Here is a 20,801-nt window from a genome sequence, read left to right on the forward strand (position 1 = left end):
GCTCAAATAATGTCATCAATGTATTAGGCATAGAAACTGGATAGACCAGCACCCGAATGGGGACAGACGTGTGCTAGAGTGGAAAGACCCAATAGCCCTCAGAGGGTCAGCAAAGTCCAACACAGCGTGGTGCTGTGGACTTCTCGTGTTGATCAATGTATTAGGGACGTCTCCCATAAAAAAACAATACAATTAAAATCTTCCTAGAAGCTGAATATAATCAGCACCCTTCATAACAATGTGCTGCATATAATAAAAATATATATCAAAAATGACAGTAAATGGTATATTGTGGGAGCCTCACACAGTGCTATATCCTAGATACAAGTGCATCTATGCAGTTACAATATAAATATATAGGACCACAAAAATCAGTTCCAAAACATCCTCAATTTACCTCAATTGGCTGGGTTCACACTGTACCGGATAAAAAAACAGATCTGTTTTCTGTTTCAAATGGATCCGTGTGTTAGGTTGGCATCAGTTTTTCAGCCATTTTGCGTTGCCACCCACTCAGTATACTGGTCGCCATCACATTTGGGTCCTCCGCCGCTGCCACTACTGCTCAGGTCCACTGCACAGAAGAAGCACCGGTATACAGACTGGAGCTGCAGCAGAAGCATTGAGCCTCCCTCAATCCATGGAATATTCTCATTTGTCTTTTACAATCCAATGGAAGCCTGATGCTTCTGATGGAGTTCAGATCTGTATACCTGCACTTCCCCCATGCACTGGATCAAGCGGTGGCAGAGGACATGAATAGGATGCCAGCAGGCTAGTATGAAAAAAAAATGGTGAAGTTTAAGCAGCGACCAGCCTAGTGAGAGTAAACACTGTCCAGATTCATAGGGTACCACTGATTCAGTTAGCATTTTCTCTATTTAGCCGAACCAGAAAAGTTGTGCAATACCCATACGTGCATTGTGCTTGTGGGAATGTATCCTTTCCAAACAGGCTAATGTGAATTAATTCTATAGCTTTGCATAGGATCTATTCACATCCATGCTTTTCCGTTCCATTTAGTTCCACTAAACTGAACTTTTTTTGTGCAGTGTGAGACACAAGTGTTCGTTAAAATGTTTGACATTACAAAATGCTGTAAAGGACTTACGCTGGCCATACACTGGCACGATTTCCCGCCGATCGACAGCAGATTCGATCACTGGGATAGAATCGGCTGTCAAATAGTTTGCACCCGACCGATTGATTTCCTCCTAATATCAATCGGTCTGTCGATCGCGACGGGCGGGAAATTACCATCGATCGCCCGCGGGTAGGGAGCGCGTCGCACGATTCGGGGCCTTTCGACGCAGGTATACATTACCTGAGGCTGGCTCCCAAGCATCCTGTCCGTCACTGCTCCCGTCATGGCACCTCCGGCATCCCCGTATAACTTCCGCAGTCGCGCCAGTGACAGCGGAAGTACAAATAGAGGGCGCTCTATTTGAACTTCCGCTGTGACTGGTGTGATAGCGTAAGTTATATGCGGATGCCGAAGGTGCCACATAACGGGGACATCACGCCCGGGAGCCAGCCTCAGGTAATGTATGCCGGGGGGGGGGGTGGGGGAACTGGCGGCAGCTCAGCAGATTGTGAATCGGTTTCAGGCTGAAATCGATTCACAATCTGTTTGCAGTAAAGGCAGCCATACGATCCCTATCTGATCAGATTCGATCAGAGAGGGATCTGTCTGTTGGTCGATCTGATGGCAAACCGACCAGTGTATGGCTACCTTTATCTTTGTAAGAAGAAATGTTAGCCTTAAAATAAACTTGAAGTGAGAGGAAAATGGAGGCTGCAATATTTATTTCTTTTTAAACATTACCTGGTGCCTGCCATGTTGCGGATCTCATTGGCTGCAGTAGTGTGTGAATGCCACACCTGCAACAAGCATGTGGAGAACTCAATCAAACTTCAAATTTCTGACCTGCATGCTTATTCAGGGTCTATGGCTAAATGTATTAGAGGCAGAGGATCGGCAGGACAGCCAGCTTCTGTGCTTCTCGCGAATGCGCACCTGTAGCCAAGAACATTCTGCATTTGCGCAGTTTACAAAGACTTGAACTGCGCAAATGAAGAATGCTCCCGGCCACAGGAGCACAATCACGGGAAGGCACACCAGGGGATGCGCAGATACCCGCAACCCAGCTAGGGTAGGTGATCTTATGGACGTCACAGCGGCATCCTGAAGGACAACGGAACTGAAACTGCTGGACCAGATTAACTTAAAACTATATGATGACCAAATATAATACCACCACACCAGTACAACATTATTGATTATGATCATGCACGTCTGGAATTTTTGTGTAGTAATGGTTTAAGTGACAGCACAGAGGTATATATTTATAGTTATACCGATACAATGTTTTCACCATAGTAACTCTGGAAAAACAGAAAAAGAAATGGGGGGGGCATCAGCTGACGCAGTAATACATATTTTGGAAAATTAACAATTTATGCTGTGCAGACTTGAGCTTCACGTCCGTAGTGGCGGCTGCTAGAGCCGCAGGGACACACTAGTTCCAGCAAAAACAGCATTTATTCTTACACAGAGCCACCGCGCTCTCTCTTGCCATAATTTCTGATGGTTTCCGCCGCCCGATCGTTACATTTATGAATAGAAACAATGTTACCATTCATAATCTCCCCGTTGGCAGGGTGTTCGCAGGTTTTCATTGGAACCTTACGTCACTTCCCCTAGTTACAACTTGTACGCTACATAGAATTTTGCTCAGCGGGGACATCTTGTGGCCATATAGTATAATACACCTACTGACTTTAGGGGGGAAAAAATAATATCTGTGTCAAGAGGGCACCTTATTAAATAATGGGCAAAAAATTAGTGATGGATGTAAAACTGAAAAATGCACCTTTATTTCCAAATAAAATTTTGTCCCCATACAATATACTAGGGGGTATAATTTTAACGTTGCAATAACTGGGACAAATGGGCAAATCAAATGTGTGGATTTTAATTATGGTAGCATGTATTATTTTAAAACTATAATGGCCGAAAACTGAGAAATAATGATTTTCCATTTTTTTGTATTATTCCCATCAAAATGCATTTAGAATAAAATAATTCTTAACATAATGTACCACCCAAAGAAAGCCTAATTGGTGGCGGAAAAAACAATGTATAGATCATTTCTTTGTGATAAGTAGTGATAGTTATTGGGGAATGAAAGGGAGGAGCGCTGAAAGTGCCGGCTGCTTACCTGGTAGCAGTGTTCCGGCGAGTCCTCCAGGACGGCCCTCCTGAGATTGTGTAGTCTCCCCCCCAAATCGGAAACACCTGACAAGAATTAGAATAATAGATTAGTATAAAACACACCCCTCCACAATCTCCCTCAGTTTAATGAAGAGAAAACAGTCCACCAACCACTAACATACCATTAACAGATATAATAGGGCCGGGAACTTAGGCGGCCGTCCTGGAGGACTCGCCGGAACACTGCTACCAGGTAAGCAGCCGGCACTTCCTCCCTACGTCCTCCAGGACGGCCCTCCTGAGATTCAGCGAGAAATTTACCTTAGGGTGGGATAACTGCTTGAAGAACCTTGCGGCCAAAGGCCTGGTCCTGACTTGAAAGGAGTTCCACTCTGTAGTGTTTGATAAAGGTCGAGTGGCTGGACCAGGTCGCGGCTTGACATATTTGATCCAGAGAAGCACCTGATCTCTCCGCCCAGGACGTTGATAAGGATCTTGTCGAGTGTGCCGTAATGTGGTCAGGTACCTGTAACTGGGCCTCTGAGTAAGCTAGGGATATTAGCTGCTTAATCCATCTGGACACTGTCATTTTAGATACATGACCTCCCCTTTTAGAACCACCAAATGCTACAAAAAGGTTAGTGGAAGTTCTCCACTCTCTGGTTCTATCCAGATAAATTAACACTGCCCTTCTAACATCCAAAGAGCTCAACCTCCTCTCCTTGTCATTCTGCGGGTCAGCCAAAAAGGAAGGGAGTACAATATCTTGGGTTCTATGAAAGGATGTAGATACCTTTGGTAAGTAAGAGGGATCTAATTTAAAGATAATCCTGTCAGCATGAATTACCATGTACGGGTCTTTAACCCTCTGGAGGATAATCCCGACACTGCATCGGGGTGAAAAAAGATGCCCATTTGGATAATCCCGATGCAGTGTCGGGGAAGAAAAAAAAAAGTTCCCCGGCACTTAACTGTTACTGTCAGTGTCAGGGTGGCGTCCCCGTCCTCCGGCTGTCCTGTCCCACCACCCGATCGTCCCACTCCTCCCTCCTCCGGTCCTGGGCCTTCCGATCCGGGATGCAGTGTCAGGGGAAGAAAAAAAAAAAAAGTTCCCCGGGACTTAACTGTTACTGCCAGTGTAAGGGTGGCGTCCCCGTCCTCCGGCCGTCCTGTCCCACCACCCGATCGTCCCGCTACTCCCTCCTCCGGTCCTGGGTCTTCCGATCCCGTCCTCTGAACACTTCCGGCCCCATCGCGTCTCCTTCCTCGCATCGCGTTCCGCGGTGCGTAATGACGTACGTCATTACGCATCCCACGCTAGGGGGCGGTAAATTTGAATTTGTATTGGATTGAATACTCCTGTATCCAATCAAATACATTGTAATGAATAACAACTGTGAAAAAAAGTATACACAACAGACACATAGTAAAAAAACACCATTTGCTGTTTGGATATTGCTAGTGACACTTGCTATCTGATTTCTGCTTTCTGGTTTTGACCCTTGCTTTGGACTATCGACTATTCTATTGATTGCTGCCTGCATTTGACCCTTGCTTTGGACTATCGACTATTCTATTGATTGTCGCCTGGATTTGACCATTGCTTTTGGATAACGACGACGATTTGATTGCCGCCTGGATTGACCCTTGCTCCGAATAACGACTTTTTTTCTGCCGCCTGCCCTGCTATGGCTTCCAGCTCCCGTAGACGCCTCTCCCCGCGAACCCTGATGCAGGAGTTTGATGACAGCGAGGATGAGCAGCTGTTTTTGTCAGACTCAAGTGACAGCTATGTGGCGAACATATCATCTGACTCAGAGTCTGACAGCGATGACTTCACCGAAGAGGTTGAGAACATCCGCACATGGATTGTTATAGACCCTACCCAGCATAATCCTGCCTCCCCACGATTCCCATTTACAGGCAGACCCGGCCAAAAAGTTCCCTGTGACCCTAACCCCCTGGCCTATTTGAAACTTTTTTTGGACGAGGCCATAATCCAAAATATAGTGGAGGAGACCAACCGCTATGCGGAACAGCAGCCTGGTCCAATCAGGAGGTTTGCTAGGGGAAAAAGGTGGGAACCAGTCACCCAGGATGAGATGTGGCTGTTCCTGTGCCTGCTCATCCTCCAGGGAATTGTGGGGAAACCCCGCCAGACAACATATTGGAGCACCAACCGACTGATTGCTACACCTTTTTTTGCGACTGTCATGTCACAAAACAGATTTAGCCTCATCATGAAAAACCTGCATTTCATGAATAATGAGACCTTTGATGAGGCCACCCATCCTGCCCCAAAACTGTGGAAGATCTACGACCTATTTCAAATGGTCATTCGCAAATTTCAGTCAGTGTATGTTCCAGAACGAGACATAAGCGTGGATGAGAGCCTAATGGCGTATAAGGGGAGACTTGCCTGGAAACAGTATATCTCTTCCAAGCGTGCCAGATTTGGGATAAAATCGTTCCTATTGTGCGAATCTAATTCCGGATATATTTGGAATGCCATTATCTATACTGGCAAAGGCACTCCAGCTACAGCCAGTTTGGCCTTGCATCTGCCTCTGTCCTCTCCCTCATTTCACCGCTTCTTGGTCAGGGATATTGCCTGACCACAGATAATTACTACACCTCCCCTGAACTATATGAATACCTCCTCAGACACAAGACTGATGCATACGGCACTGTCCGGCCTAACCGTCGCGATCTGCCTTCAGCCTTTTCTGCTCAGAAGCTGAAGCCAGGGGAAATCGTGGCATGGCAGAAGGGTAAGATGATGGCCCTCCGCTGGAAAGACAAAAAAGATGTTGCCCTTATGTCCACAGTCCATAACACTGACACTGCTGAAGCCAAGAATCGTGCTGGGAAGACAATCCAGAAACCCCAGGTCATTCTGGATTATAATCAGACAATGGGTGGGGTGGACCGTGCTGACCAGTGCATAACATTCTACCCCGTTGAGCGCAAACAGCAGCGCAAATATTATAAGAAAATCTTTAGACATCTGGTGGAGCAGTGTCTTTGGAACTCTTATGTCCTCTACAAGAAACAAAATGACAGGCCTCTTCCTCACTGTGACTACATTTTGAAGGTTTGTGAGGAAATATGCTTACAACATCAGAAACCACAAACTGAGGCAAATAGACCAGGACGTCGGGGCTCCTATGTCGTAAATCCAGTGCGACTCACAGGACGTCATTTTGTAGAGCACGTGCCACCCACTGAGCGCAAAGCAACACCTACCCGCATGTGCGTGGTGTGTTGCTCTAAGAGGGGGCCGAATGGAAAAAAGGTGCGCAAGGAGACCCGCTTTTACTGCCCTGATTGTGATGTAGGCCTTTGTGCTGTCCCTTGCTTTAAAATATTTCATACTCAGGAAGTGTATTGATGTTTCAATACTTTTTGTGCTGCAACTGCTGCTTGATCTGAATTAAGATGTTTTTTCTGTTTACGTAATGTTACTATTAAATGTTTTTTTTTGCCATGATTTTAGTGTTTTATTATTTTATTATGCTTAGGATAAGCACTAAAACCTTGTTTGGTAATGATTTGGTAAGTTACAGGCCTGAAATATAAAAAAAAATATTCAATGGAAAATCCCATAGACTTTTTTGGACAGAAATTAGGGGAGAATTGAAACACCCAGGAGGTTAATTGATAATGCCTGGATATCTCCAACTCTGCGAGCCGAAGTAATGGCCACCAAAAAAACAACCTTAAGTGTAAGGAACTTTAAGGGGACCGAATCCAAGGGTTCAAACTTGTGTGAAGTTAGAAAATCTAATACTAATGACAAATCCCATGGAGGAACTAGCTTCTGAGGGACCGGTTGTGAACGCTCCACCGACCTTAAACATTTTTTTACCTAAACATCGGTAGATAGCCGCCTAGAAAGAAAAACCGAAAGAGCCGACACCTGGGCCCTTAGGGTACTAACGGTTAAGCCCAATTGAACCCCATGCTGTAAAAATTCCAAAATTGAGGCAATGCTATCTGACCTGGAAACATTCTTCTGTTTCCAAGCGGAGAAGGTGTACCAAACCCTGTTGTACTTCCTCCTAGTAGCTGGCTTCCTACAGGCCAATAATGTTTTAATCACATCACCGGAAAACCCCTGACCCCTCAATATCTGTTCTTCAGGATCCATGCGGTCAGATGTAAGAATTCTGGGTTCGGATGGACCTGGCCGTTTTGTAGAAGTAGGTCCGGTCTGCACGGAAGATGCCAAGGGCCCCTGATTACCAGGGATTGAAGGAGTGGAAACCAAGCTCTTCTTGGCCACCAAGGCGCTATCAGTATCACCTCCACCTGTTCTGTCAGAATCTTTCTGAGAACTCTTGGTATCAACTTGAACGGAGGAAACGCGTAAAGCAGACCCTCCGGCCATGGAATTGACAGGGCATCTATTCTGTTTATTGAAACAGAAGGATCCAGGGTACAAAAATCTTTGACTTTTGCGTTCCCTGGGCTGGCAAACAGATCGAGAACAGGAGCTCCTCAACTTTCTGTGATCTCCCGAAAAGTGTCGGGATTGAGTTCCCATTCTGACTCTTCCACAAAGCCCCTGCTTAGAGAGTCTGCCTGTTTGTTGTGAATCCCTCGAATGTGGACCGCTGATATGGACTCCAGGTTGGCCTCCGACCATGACATGATCTGTGATGTTAGGTGCTGAAGGTCCGGCACACGTGTGCCTCCCTGCTTCCTGACATAGCAGACCGAGACAAAGTTGTCCGAGAACACAAGAACCTCCGAGTTGGAGATTATCGGATGCAGGGCTTGTAATCCCAGAAGGATTGCCCTGAGCTCCCTGTAATTGGATGATCTGTGGGTCATCTGTTCGTCCCATAGTCCCTGAGCTTGGTGACCCAGACAGTGGGCTCCCCAACCCCAGGCACTTGCGTCGGTATACAACTTTAATGGAACCTCCTGGGTCCATTTGCGCCCTTGATTCAAGTTGGTTAGATGATTCCACCATAGAAGAGACTCTATTACCTGATCGGGTATCGTCACCTTCCTGTCTAGTGATCGATGATCTCTGTCCCAATTTGTCAGAACCCAGGTTTGTAGGTCTCGTGAATGGGCCTGGGCCCATTCTACTGCTGGAATGGCCGAAGACATCAGACCTAGGACCGACACTAATTTCCGGAGGGGAACCTGAGGATTCAAACTGATTCTCTGATCTCAGTTTGTCTATCTTTTGTTCGGGTAGAAAGACACGTCTGACCGTCGTGTCCCACCTTAGCCCCAAAAAAATTAAGCTCTGAACCGGGTGTAAGTAAGACTTCTCTGTGCTCACTATCCAACCCAAACCGTTCAAGAGCTGGAGCGAAAAATCTAGCTCCTTCTGCAAGACCTCCCGGGTCTCTGCCATGAAAAGGAAGTCGTCTAGGTAGGGGAGGACCCTTACATTGTGGAGATGCAAAAAGGACATCACCTCTGCCACAATCTTCGTAAAGATCCTTGGGGCCGACGAAATCCCGAACGGGAGAGCCTGATATTGAAAATGACATATCGACTCCCCCGTCTGGACAGCAAATCTTAGATACTTCTGAAACAGGGGGTGGATTGGAATGTGGAGGTAAGCATCCTCCAAATCCACCATCGCCAGAAACACCCCCGGAGACATGAGGTTGCGAACAGAGGCGATGCTCTCCATTCTGAACCTCTTCTCCACAATGTAAGGGTTCAAGGGTTTCAAATTCAAGATCATTCGAAACATCCCTGAATGTTTCTGGATTAAAAATACTCGTGAGTAGAATCCCTTCCCCTGCTCCTGAGTTGGGACCGGCCGAATCACGTTCTTCTGTAGAAGGGAGGAAACAGTCCATGAAGGCCTCCACTTTGATCTGATCCTTGGGAATCGAAGTGACTATAACCCGGGAGGGAGGAGGAGATACAAATTCTATTCTGTAACCCTGTTGAATTAGGGTCAGAATAAATTCGTTCTTCGTTATCTTTCGCCACTCTGGAACGAAGTGGAGAAGTCTCCCCCCCACCGGGATCTGGCCGTCACTTGGCGGACCTTGCAGTGGCTGAGGCCGATTGAGGTTTATTGAAAAGAAAAGAAATGGCCTGCCTCTGCCTGCATTATAGGTCCATTTCTTATTTTGTCTTTGCCCCCTATTTGGCTGGTCCTGCCTAAAAAAGGGCTTCTTATTCTGAAAGGGCCGTTTAACACTTTTTTTTATCTGGGAACTTCCTGGCCTTATTGGAAGATCTTTCCAAGACCGAATCCAAATCCCGTCCAAACAAAAGGTTACCCTGGAACGCCATTCCACATAGCTTTTGCTTGGAAGTAACGTCTCCTTCCCACGTATTCAACCAAACGGCCCTCCGTGCCGAGTTAATCAGTGCTGCTGTCTTAGCGGCTGCTCTGAGAGATTCAGTAGCTGCGTCCGCTAAAAAAGCAATAGATTTAATAATAACTGGAAGACTCTCTAAAATCCTAGCATGCGGTGTGCCCTCCTCCAAACGCTCCTGGAGTCCTCGAATCCATTTATCCAAGTTACGGGCCACACATACAGAGGAAATGGCCGGCTTAAAGGAGAAGGATGTTGAATCCCACGCTCTTTTGAGCAGGGCTTCTGCTTTCCTATCCATTGGGTCCTTCAAGGAACCCATGTCCTCAAAAGATAGGTCAGTATCTTTTGAACACAGAGAGAGGAGCATCTAATCGAGGACACTTGAATAATGAATCATGTTCCTCAACATTAAAGGGAAAACGGCGTTTAAAAGACCTAGGGATAAACAGCCTTCCCTCCGGATCTTTCCATTGAGCTGAAATAACACTTTTGATCGCTCTATGGACAGGAAAAACCCGACCTCCCCGATCCTCTAATCCTCTATAAATGTCATCCTGAGGAGTAGAGGATGCTTTAGGTTGCTCAATCTGCTCTGAATCATAGACTGCTTTCAGAAGCTCAGATGTGTCCTCAGAATTGAACAGATACCTAGGAATCCTAGCTTCTAACGGATCTCCTGAAGCATCATACTCAACAAGTTCACCATCATCTGAACCCTCAAATATGTCCTCTAATGATAACGGTGAGGAATCCTCAATGCCAACCGCTTGGGCAGCCCCCGTATCACCCCCCTGAGTACTAGGGAGTACCGGTAAGGGTGCCATCTGATCTGTGGGGATAGAACTAGTCTGAGGAACCTGTGATTGAGAAGTTATTACAATAGACTGGGCAGAGGGTAATGGTGGTAAGGCTGCCAGAGTCTGTGGAAGAGGGACACCCTGGAGTGGACAAGGAGGCAGAGCTGCTCTAAATGCAGAAAATGTAGTAGCCAATTCCTGTTTCATCGATTTCATTAAATCTAGTAATGCTACCGTAGTGCTTTCGGGCCTAGGTGAATGAGACCTTGATTTACTGTGGCAATCAGCACATAAGGATTTAGAGGACCCCTCAGGTAGCCTGCAACCACATTTAGCACACTTGCTGGATTTCCCAGTGCTCTTGAGTGGCTTCTGCAAAAAACAGACAAACACACCACAAGGGGCGCTTAGCTCCTGAATAAACAGCACATTACGTAGCTAAAAAACCAAACAGGAATCAAAAACCTACCGGCTGCTGTCCTGACTCCCCAGTGACAGCCGGAGGCGTCTGCCGAGTCTCTGGAGTGGGCTCTGCTGACTGCTCCATAGCCCCTGCAGAGTGTCGCTGCACACAGTGCAGTCTTGGCGGCGTGCTGGGTGGTCCGCTGTCTAGCGTCTTCTGCCTGCGGCGCCAGGGGATGCTGGAGCGGCTTCCGAGATGCACAGTGTGGCCAAGCTGCGTGAGAAGTGATCACCCACATGCACACGCCGGGACCGCCTCCTTTATGCGCCCTCGCTTCCGCATATGACGTCTGCTGCGTGGCTCCGCGTCATTTCCGGCTTTAACTTCCGGAACTCCAATGCGGAAGAGAAGCCAGCGTCCACCCAGCCGCCATGCCGTCCAAGAGAGCGGTGGAATGGGAGAAATCCCACAACCTCTCCCACTCCAACAAGTGGAGAAAGGTATGGCTGCCTCAAACCCCACTAGCCGGATCGCGCCCAGTGCAGACCCAAACCGCCCTCTGACAGCAAGTTGCTTTTTCCAAAATGTGCCTGGTCAATAGAAAGAGTAGGTGCCTTCCGGCTCCCCTACCACCAGGACTCCGTAGGTGCTTCCGTGGTGAGTCCAGGAAACTAACAAAAAACTGAGGGAGATTGTGGAGGGGTGTGTTTTATACTAATCTATTATTCTAATTCTTGTCAGGTGTTTCCGATTTGGGGGGGGGGGGGGGGGGGGGGGAAGACTACACAATCTCAGGAGGGCCATCCTGGAGGACGTAGGGAGGAAGGGAGGAGCGCTGAAAGGGGAAAATTTCTCTCGTCCATAAGGTGAAAAATACCCATGGGCTGAAAAGATTAATGGACTGTGCAAGTGCATGCAGTTTTTGAGTTGCTGGTCAGCAGAGATGGTCAATGACATGCAAATAATTGGCCATCAATCATTTTTTCCATTCAATCAGGAAGGCAAAAGAAGGGCACAAACATGCGGTACTCAATAAATCATACAACAAATTATAAAAACTACAGGAAAAAAGGATGCAACTTACTAAGTATTAATCTTTACATCTCCATGTCTGTTTGACAGATTAAGTACATTTGTGACACAGGTTTGCTTTAAAAGTTCTGCAGCACTGGTAACCTATCAGGGCAGTTTCCACTACATGCAGAATGGATGCAGAAAAATTGACTCCAATAAATGCCTATGGGCCCGTTTACACTAAATGCAATTTTTCTGATGCAGATTTTCCCATGAGATTCATTGGAGTCAGTTTTTCTGCATCCATTCTGTATGTAGTGGAAACAGGCCATTATAGAAATAATAACATTGCACATCTGCTGCTTTCCTTACCTTGCATATACAAACAATGTCCCCTCTATGTCAGTCTTCTCCTATAAAACAAAAGCAATACGTATATTCTGTGTTAGTCTGTGGATTTAATATCTTCAATGTACAACACCACATATAGTACTTATTTAAGCAAACTTGTTATGTCTGTTAAAAAAAAAATACAAATAGTTTACAGCAGACACTATAGTGCAGTTTTACTGTACTAAGTCTTTACAACTTCAGCAACTGTCTGGCTTGGCTAATGACAAATATGGGCAAAAAGCTTCAGTTAGACGGTGGCCACACACCATACAATTTTTAGAATAGATTTTCAATTCAAGATTTGCAATCAATTTTTCTGACCGATTGTATCATTTAAAAATAAATAAATAAATTAAAAAATATATATATATGACCAATGTACCACCCCCACAATTTTTACCCAATTATTTAAAAAAACTGAGAAAATTGCTTGGAAGTACAATCTAACACACACTTCAAATTTCATAAAAATCTATAAGAAAAATCCAGCACTCCCAATACACACAAAAAAAAAAAAAAAAAAAAAAAAAAAAAAGGACCTTTAGATTTTTCGGGAAATCCAATCATTTTTATCTAATTGCCATACAATAAATTTGGATCATTTTATTGCATCGTGTGTGGCCACCTTTACTGTTAACAGTATTTCTTGACATCATACATTACAACTGGAGGATATCCGGTCCGCCTCCCTATGGAAACACAACACCGAAGAAGATTAAAAGCCCAGCCCTCGCCTCATCCCACAATGCATCTGAAAGTAAAAACCAGAAACCCTGACACCAAGGAGTGGAGGAAAAGATTTTCAAAAGCAAGTCTACATGGTAAATATTATAAGACATAAAGAAAGGTGCAACCCCCAAGGGAAGAGTTATAGAGATTGTTCCATATGACATCAAGAAATACAGTTACGTTTAACTGCAGCTTTTCTCCAGTCATCATATGGGACAACTGGGGATATAAACAAATAGTCCACTGACTCACCACCTAGGGAGGGACCACAACTTGAAGCACCTTTCTGCCAAACGCATGATCTTGTTGCGAAAGGACCTCCACTCTACAGTGCTTCAAGAAGGTAGAGGAGGACGTCCAAGTTGCCGCCTGGCAGATCTGCTGAATTGTGACCTCTGCTCTCTCAGCCCAGGAGGTTGCCATAGAAAGGGTTAAGTAAGTCATAATACATGACGGAGTGGAGACTTTTCCTAACTGATACGCTAAAGAAATAGTTTAACATATCCATCTTGCTGTTTGGCGGCTTGATACCCTTTCCTTTTGCCTGAATAAATAAACAGCTGACTAGACAACCTGAACTCTTTAGTCTAATGGCCCATACTCACGGGCTACAATTGTTGCTAGCACACGGGATAGTGTGCACGACAGACCGGCGACAGCTCGTCGCCGGGTCCCTCCGCATACCCACTGCGGAAGAGGGATTAGTCGTGCAACGGAAGCAGTCGCCGACGTTTCTCCCCCCCGCCGGAAGCTCCGTGTGATGCCTATAGGTTGCTGTTGCTAGTCCACATACACACGCTGACTTGACCACGCCAATCGCCTGGCGACAGCAGCGACGGTTCGGGGTGCGCACGCCATACTTATGGGCGACCTGCAGATTTTATGGCTAACCTGTTTCCGACATTTCAGAAGAGCATAAATAAACTTGTCGGATAAACCCTTGTTTCTCATAATTACCCTTTCAGGATCCAGGCCGTAAAACTGAAAATACCTGTATTGGAATGATGAAGAGAGAAGGAGCCGCCTGGAGATGGCCACCTCGGCAGCTTGCTCTGTCTTTTTATGTTTGTTTTATGTATTTTTGTTTTTCAACATTGCCTTGTGCAACCCAACCCGGATAACCTTCACCAGTGAACAGCTACTGAGCATTCAGAACTTTGCTAAATATAATCTACCCCTGGATATTTCATCTACTCTTGATCTTCTGGGGATTCTAACCAGTGGAGCTACTGTGCTGAATCAGGCAGTGAAGCTTAGAAGAAGAGGCAAACGCTCCGGAATCCAGACTCGCTTTCGGCGCAGAGGACTGCGCTCTCCACTACCTGGAATCATACTCTCTAATGTCAGGTCCATATGTAACAAATTAAAATGAGCTTCAACTACTGATCAGGACAGAGAAGGACTTTCATCTCTCTGCTGCTCTTTGCTTCACAGAAACTTGGCTATCTGGGCTTATTCCAGACAATGCTCTGCAGATTAATGGATTTACACTCTACAGATATGACCAGGACCCACTTACTTCTGGCAAAACCAAAGGTGGAGGACTCTGTTTCTATATTAATGATAGGTGGTGCACGGATGTTACAGTTATTAAGAGGACATGCTCAGCTGGGCTGGAAACACGCTTCATAAACTGCAGACCCTACTATTCACCCTGTGAGATTTCTTCATTTATTTTGGTTGCTGTGTACATCCCTCCACAAACATGTATGCAGCCTGCGCTCCAGGAACTCGCAGATCAAATCACTGAGGTGGAAAGGAAGTATCCCGATTCTTTTTTTATCATACTAGGGGATTTCAACAGTGCTAACCTTTCCAAAGAACTCCCCAAATACAGGCAACACGTCACAAGCGCAACTAGAGAAGGTAAGACACTTGATCACTGTTACACTACAACTAAGGACTTGTATCACTCTGTCAGCAGGGCAGATTTGGGGAACTCTGATCATGCTGTTGTACAGCTTATCCCAACAAACATCCAAAGACTAAAAACTGTCAAACCTGTCATGACCACAGTTAAGAAATGGACTAGCGAAGCTGTAGAAAAACTACAGAGCTGCTTTGATTTGACTGACTGGAATATATTTAAAGAATCCTCCAGTGACCTAAATGAATACACTGACACTGTGACATCATATATTACCTTTTGCAAAGAGTCCTGTATCCCCACTAAAAAGTGCATCAGGTACAACAACGATAAGGATCTTAGGAAGCTGCGCCTCGATAAAAAAAAGGGCATATCATACTGGCGATAAAGTCCTCTACAAAAGCTGCAAAATACAAACTGCAGAGAGCCATTACCGATGCAAAAAAAGATTCTTCTAAAAAACCTGAGGAAAAATGTTCCACGGCCGACTCGTCCACAATATGGAAATCTCTACATGAAAATTACCAACTACAGAAAGAAATCGACACACTCACTACAGAACCTGCAGCTTGCAAATGAGTTGAATACATTTTATTGCAGGTTTGACACTAGCAACAAAAGCCAAACACACCAAGTCAATTTGCATCTCTGCAATAGGCAAACTGAGCACTCCTCCAGCCAGCCAACGTCTCCACCCCCTGCGGTGCCTCAGCGTCTACACAACACAGGAGGCCAGACAATCTGATAACCTGTCCCCAGATGTGCATGCTCTACCAATATGCCAATCAGATTTAAACAAAGTCTTCAAAAAAAAGAAAGGAAATAAGGCACTTGGACCAGACTCTGCGACTGCGAAATGTCTGAAACTCTGTGCCGATCAATTAGCGCCTGTATTCACAGACATATTCAAATCATCACTTGAACCCTCAATTGTCCCTGCCTGTTTCAAAAGCTCAACCATTGTACCAATTCCCCCCCAAAAAAAAAAATCAAAAACCTACATGCTTAACCTCCTTGGCGGTATGGACGAGCTCAGCTCGCCCATGTACACCAAGGAGGATTGCTCAGCCCCTGGAGGGTCTTTTTACTTCCTTTTTTTCAGAACATGTAACTAGCACTTTGCTAGCTACATGTTCTGTCCGGTCGCTGGCGCTACCCACCGATCCGCCGCTAAAGGGGCTGCCCCCCCCCCCAAACGCCTAGCGCAGTCCGGCGAATCACCACCATTGCTGCACAATGGGAAGGATTGTCCCATGATGATTAAGATGTGGAATGCATTGCCACAGGAAGTCGTTATGGCAAACTCTATACCTAAGTAATGCCTAATGATGTTGATCCAGGGATTTTATCTGATTGCCATCTGGAGTCGGGAAGGAATTGTTCCATTTAGGGGCTTATTGGACCATGCCTTGTAAGGGTTTTTTCGCCTTCCTCTGGATCAACAGGGATATGTGAGGGAGCAGGCTGGTGTTGTACTTCATACTGGTTGAACTCGATGGACGTATGTCTTTTTTCAACCAAAATAACTATGTAACTATGTCATGTCCGATCATCACCATGGTGACGGGAGGAGCGACGATAGGAAGTCACGCTTCTCGCTGGATCACGGACGCGTAAGTATGGCCGGCGGGGATTGGGAGGGTGGATGCGGACGGCGTGGCGTACTGCTGTAGCTAGCAATATGCTAGCTACAGCAAGCGGGAAAAAAATATTTTTAAAAGAAAGGGTAATGCGTACTTATGTACGCATTACCCAAAACACCAGGGAGGTTAAACGATTACAGGCCTGTTGCCCTGACATCATTGGCTATGAAAGTATTCGAAAAACTCATAATGCCTTATCTGAAATCCATCACAGAGCCTCTGCTGGGCTCTCTGCAATTTGCCTACAGGCCTAATAGATCCGCAGATGACACCGTTAACATGTGTATGCATTATGTACTACCGCATCTAGACACCCCAGGAACCTACACCAGGATTTTATTCATAGATTACAGCTCTGCATTTAATACCATAATTCCATCACTGCTACACAGCAAACTTTCCCAGCTACACATACCTGAATCCATCTGCAAATGGATAACTAATTTCTTAACAGACAGGAGACAGCAGGTCAGACTTGGGAAACACATGTCAAGCTCTCTGACAGTCAGTACTGGTGCACCCCAGGGCTGTGTGTTTTCCCCACTGCTCTACTCACTTTACACCAATGACTGCATCTCCACAGATCCATTTGTTAAGGTTCTGAAATTTGCAGATGACACAACAGTAGTTGGTCTCATACAAAACGGGACAAGTCTGCATACAGGCATGTAGTGGGACAGCTTTCCTCCTGATGCAGCAGCAACAACTTGGAACTAAATGTTCTCAAAACCATGGAGATGATAGACTTTAGGAGATCTCCCCCCTCCCCACAGCACCTTCCCTTCATCATAAATGGATCCACAATAACCCAGGTTGAGTCATTCAAGTTTCTTGGGTCCACAATCTCAAACAACCTAAAATGGGATAACAACATGGCCACTATCGTCAAGAAAGCACAGCAGAGGATGTACCAATTACAGCAACTGAGAAAGTTTGGCCTACCTAAAAATCGAATGGTGCAGTTCTACAATGCAATCATCGAATCCACCATGACATCATCTATGACTGTATGGTTCGGCTCCTGCTCAGCATTAGAAAAGGGGAGGCTGCAGCGCATCATCCGAACAGCAGAACAGATAATTGGCTGTAGCTTACCTTCCCTGCAGGATCTTTACGCTTGCAGGTGCAGAAAGAGAGCAACCAAAATTGCCTCTGACCCCTCTCACCCTGCTCACTCCATCTTCAGCGCATGCCTTCAGGAGTCAGATTTCGGTCAATCGCAACTAACACCTCTAGACACAGGAACAGCAGTTTTCCTCAGGCGGTAGCCATACTTGATGCTGAACCACGCTAGAGCTGCTAGGACTTGAAAGTAATCAGCACAGAACTGAAAATGAACAATTCTCACCTTGCTTACTGCCACTATACTCACATACCTGACTTGTAATATACATACTGTCTGTCCTTGTATTGTTTTTGTTTGCGTTTGTTAAGCAACTGCCAAGACAAATTCCTTTTAAGTGCAAACTTACTTGGCGAAATAAATGGATTCTGATGAATGGGACCTTGGAGGTCTGGTCTCTTGGGAAGAGGAAAAGAGGGGTAGCAGAAATAACTTCAGGGGGTTCGAGAACCAGGCTCTTTTGGACCAATCTTGTGACAACAGAATCACTTTGACCGTCTCTCTGGATCTTTTGTAGCACTAGGAGAAGAAAATTTAGCAGAGGAATGTATAGGCCAGAGAGAAGGACCACAGAAGACTCAGTGTGTGCAGACCCAAAGCAGACAGCACCTGTGAATAGAGTAATGTTTTCCACTTTTCTTTTCTGTCGAGTAGCAAACAGGTCTATCTCTGGTATGCCAAACTATTTGCTGAAAAACCTCCCAATGGTTATCCCACTGACTGATCCACTTGGTGTGGACTTAAAAAGTCAGCTTAAAATATACAGCATACCCTTTACGTGCACCACTAAAATTGTTAACACTCTGGCCCATATGCAATTCACTTTTTCACCTCAGTTTTCTCCTAGGTGAAATTTTCAAAACTTTTCAATAAAAATACTTTTAAACCACCAGCAAGCAAACAAATACTCAAAATAATTTTGTTAATACTTTTTTCACCTACTATTTGGTACTTTTTCCATTGCAAAGTGCTAAAAAGTTATAAAATCGTAGATGACATTATTTCTCCAAGGAGAAACCTCAGGAGAAACCGTGAATTGCATATGGCCCTCTGTGTTCTGCCCAAAGCAAAATGTCCTGACAAAGAGTCCCCAGGTCGTGCCCATGTTTGTTCAGGTGAGCTACAGTCGTAATGTCTTAGAATACCTGAATGTGTTTCTTTAGAATTAAGTCTTGAAATCCTAGCAGATCCCATTCTACAGCTTTGAGCCCTCTATAATTAAAGGACTTGTCTTTTTCTTCTGCGGACCACTGATAATGCTGAAGCGTGGCCCCCCAGGAACTTGCATTCGTAAATATTTTCACTGGATCAAGCTGTCTCTATAATCTCCCTAGAAACAAATTGCTGTCCTCTAGCTACCATTTTAAAGATTCCTTTATCTCATGAGGAACGATCACCGTTTCATCCAGTGAATTAACAGATGAATCCCAAAATCGCAACATCCAATTTTTGAGTGGTTGCAAAATCGTGCCCACTCCACTCCTGGAAATAACGCTGTAAACGATCTAAACCCTCTCATGACTTGTCTGAGGGTGACCGTGCCTGAGCAGGGAAAGTAAAGTTACCCGAATTTTCTGAATATTGTCTGAAGAAAGAAACAGCCTTTATCCAGTGACTCTATTCTGTATCCCAGAAAGATGATGGTTTGGGTAGGGGATAGGTATGATTTTTTTGAGGTTTATGCTCCACCCCACCTCCAACAGTATTTGCATAACTGATTTTCTGTACCCTAAAACTTCCTCTCTTGTCTGTCCATAAACTAGGAATTTGTCCAAATAAAGTGCAATTGGGATGCCTCAGCCCCTCACCAGCTTCATATCTTCTGCCAAAACCTTGGTAGAGATGCAAGGGACCAAAGCTTTCCCAAAGGGAAGTACCCGAAACTGGAAGTGGAGGATGCCGGTACCCTGTCTCAATGCAAAACGAAGATATTTCTTATGAGTTTGGAAAATTGGTACATGAAGGTAAACACCCTGCATGTCGATCGAAGCCAAAAAATACCTTCCCCTGCATGAGTGAACAGACTGAAAACACACTCTCCATCCTAAGCCTTGTGCACTGTAGGTAAGGATTTAGAGCTTTTTAACCACTTCCCGACCGCCGTATTGACAAATGGCGGCCGGGAAGTGGACCCCGCAAGGACCGCCGTATTGACAAAATGCGGCGGTCCTTGTATGGGCATGGGCGGAGCGATCGCGCCATCCGTGACGCGATCCTCCGCCTCCGCCTGGCGCCGCCCACCCGCCGCAACATCCCGCCGGCCATACGGAAGCGCCGGCGGGATGTTAACCCCGCGATCGCCGCATACAAAGTGTATAATACACTTTGTAATGTTTACAAAGTGTATTATACAGGCTGCCTCCTGCCCTGGTGGTCCCAGTGTCCAAGGGACCACCAGGGCAGGCTGCAGCCACCCTAGTCTGCACCCAAGCACACCGATTTCCCCCCCCCCCCCCCCGCCCCAGATCGCCCACAGCACCCCCCCTGCCCACCCCCCAGACCCCTGTTTGCACCCAATCACCCATCAATCACTCCCTGTCACTATCTGTCAACGCTATTTTTTTTCATCCCCCCCCCTCCCCCCTGATCACCCCCCCACCCCTCAGATTCTCCCCAGACCCCCCCCCCCCCCTCTGTACTGTATGCATCTATCCCCCTGATCACCTGTCAATCACCCCCTGTCACTGCCACCCATCAATCAGCCCCTAACCTGCCCTTTGCGGGCAATCTGATCACCCACCCACACCAATAGATCGCCCGCAGATCCGACGTCAGATCACCTCCCAAGTGCAGTGTTTACATCTGTTCTCCACCCTAAACACCCACTAATTACCTATCAATCACCCCCTGTCACTGCTACCTATCAGATTAGACCCCTATCTGCCCCTAGGGCACTCAATCACCCGCCCACACCCTCAGAACGCCCTCAGACCCCAATCCTGATCACCTCGCCAGTGCATTGCTTGCATCTATTCCCCCCCTCTAATCACACCTTGAAACACCCATCAATCACCTCCTGTCACCCCCTAGCACACCTACCCATCAGATCAGGCCCTAATTTGCCCCGTGTGGGCTCCTGATCACTCGGCCAAACCCTCAGATCCCCCTCAGACCCCCTTCCGATCACCTCCCCAGTGCATTGATTGCATCTATTTTCCCCTCTACCCACCCCCTGAGACACCCATCAATCACCTCCTGTCACCCCCCTAGCACTCCTATCCATCAGATCAGGCCCAATACAACCTGTCATCTAAAAGGCCACCCTGCTTATGACCGGTTCCACAAAATTCGCCCCCTCATAGACCACCTGTCA

General features: G+C 46.1%; 1 protein-coding gene across 3 annotated transcripts in view; it reads right to left on the minus strand.

Annotated features, from left to right (window-relative positions):
- DCP1A (decapping mRNA 1A) overlaps positions 1-20,801 on the minus strand; it is a 168,230-nt gene that overhangs the window by 141,327 nt on the left and 6,102 nt on the right. For 2 of the 3 annotated variants that reach the window (XR_011023994.1, XM_068253648.1), the window contains exon 2: positions 12,106-12,146. Coding sequence is in view for 1 of the 3 variants with exons in the window: in XM_068253648.1 (XP_068109749.1) it covers positions 12,106-12,146 (41 nt within the window). In the remaining 2 variants the exon portion in view is untranslated. Of the gene's footprint in view, positions 1-3,221; positions 3,299-12,105; positions 12,147-20,801 lie in introns of all 3 variants that reach the window. The other variant, XM_068253649.1, reaches the window with a different exon arrangement.

The sequence above is a fragment of the Hyperolius riggenbachi genome, chromosome 9 (assembly GCF_040937935.1).
Source record: "Hyperolius riggenbachi isolate aHypRig1 chromosome 9, aHypRig1.pri, whole genome shotgun sequence".
NCBI lineage: Eukaryota > Metazoa > Chordata > Amphibia > Anura > Hyperoliidae > Hyperolius > Hyperolius riggenbachi.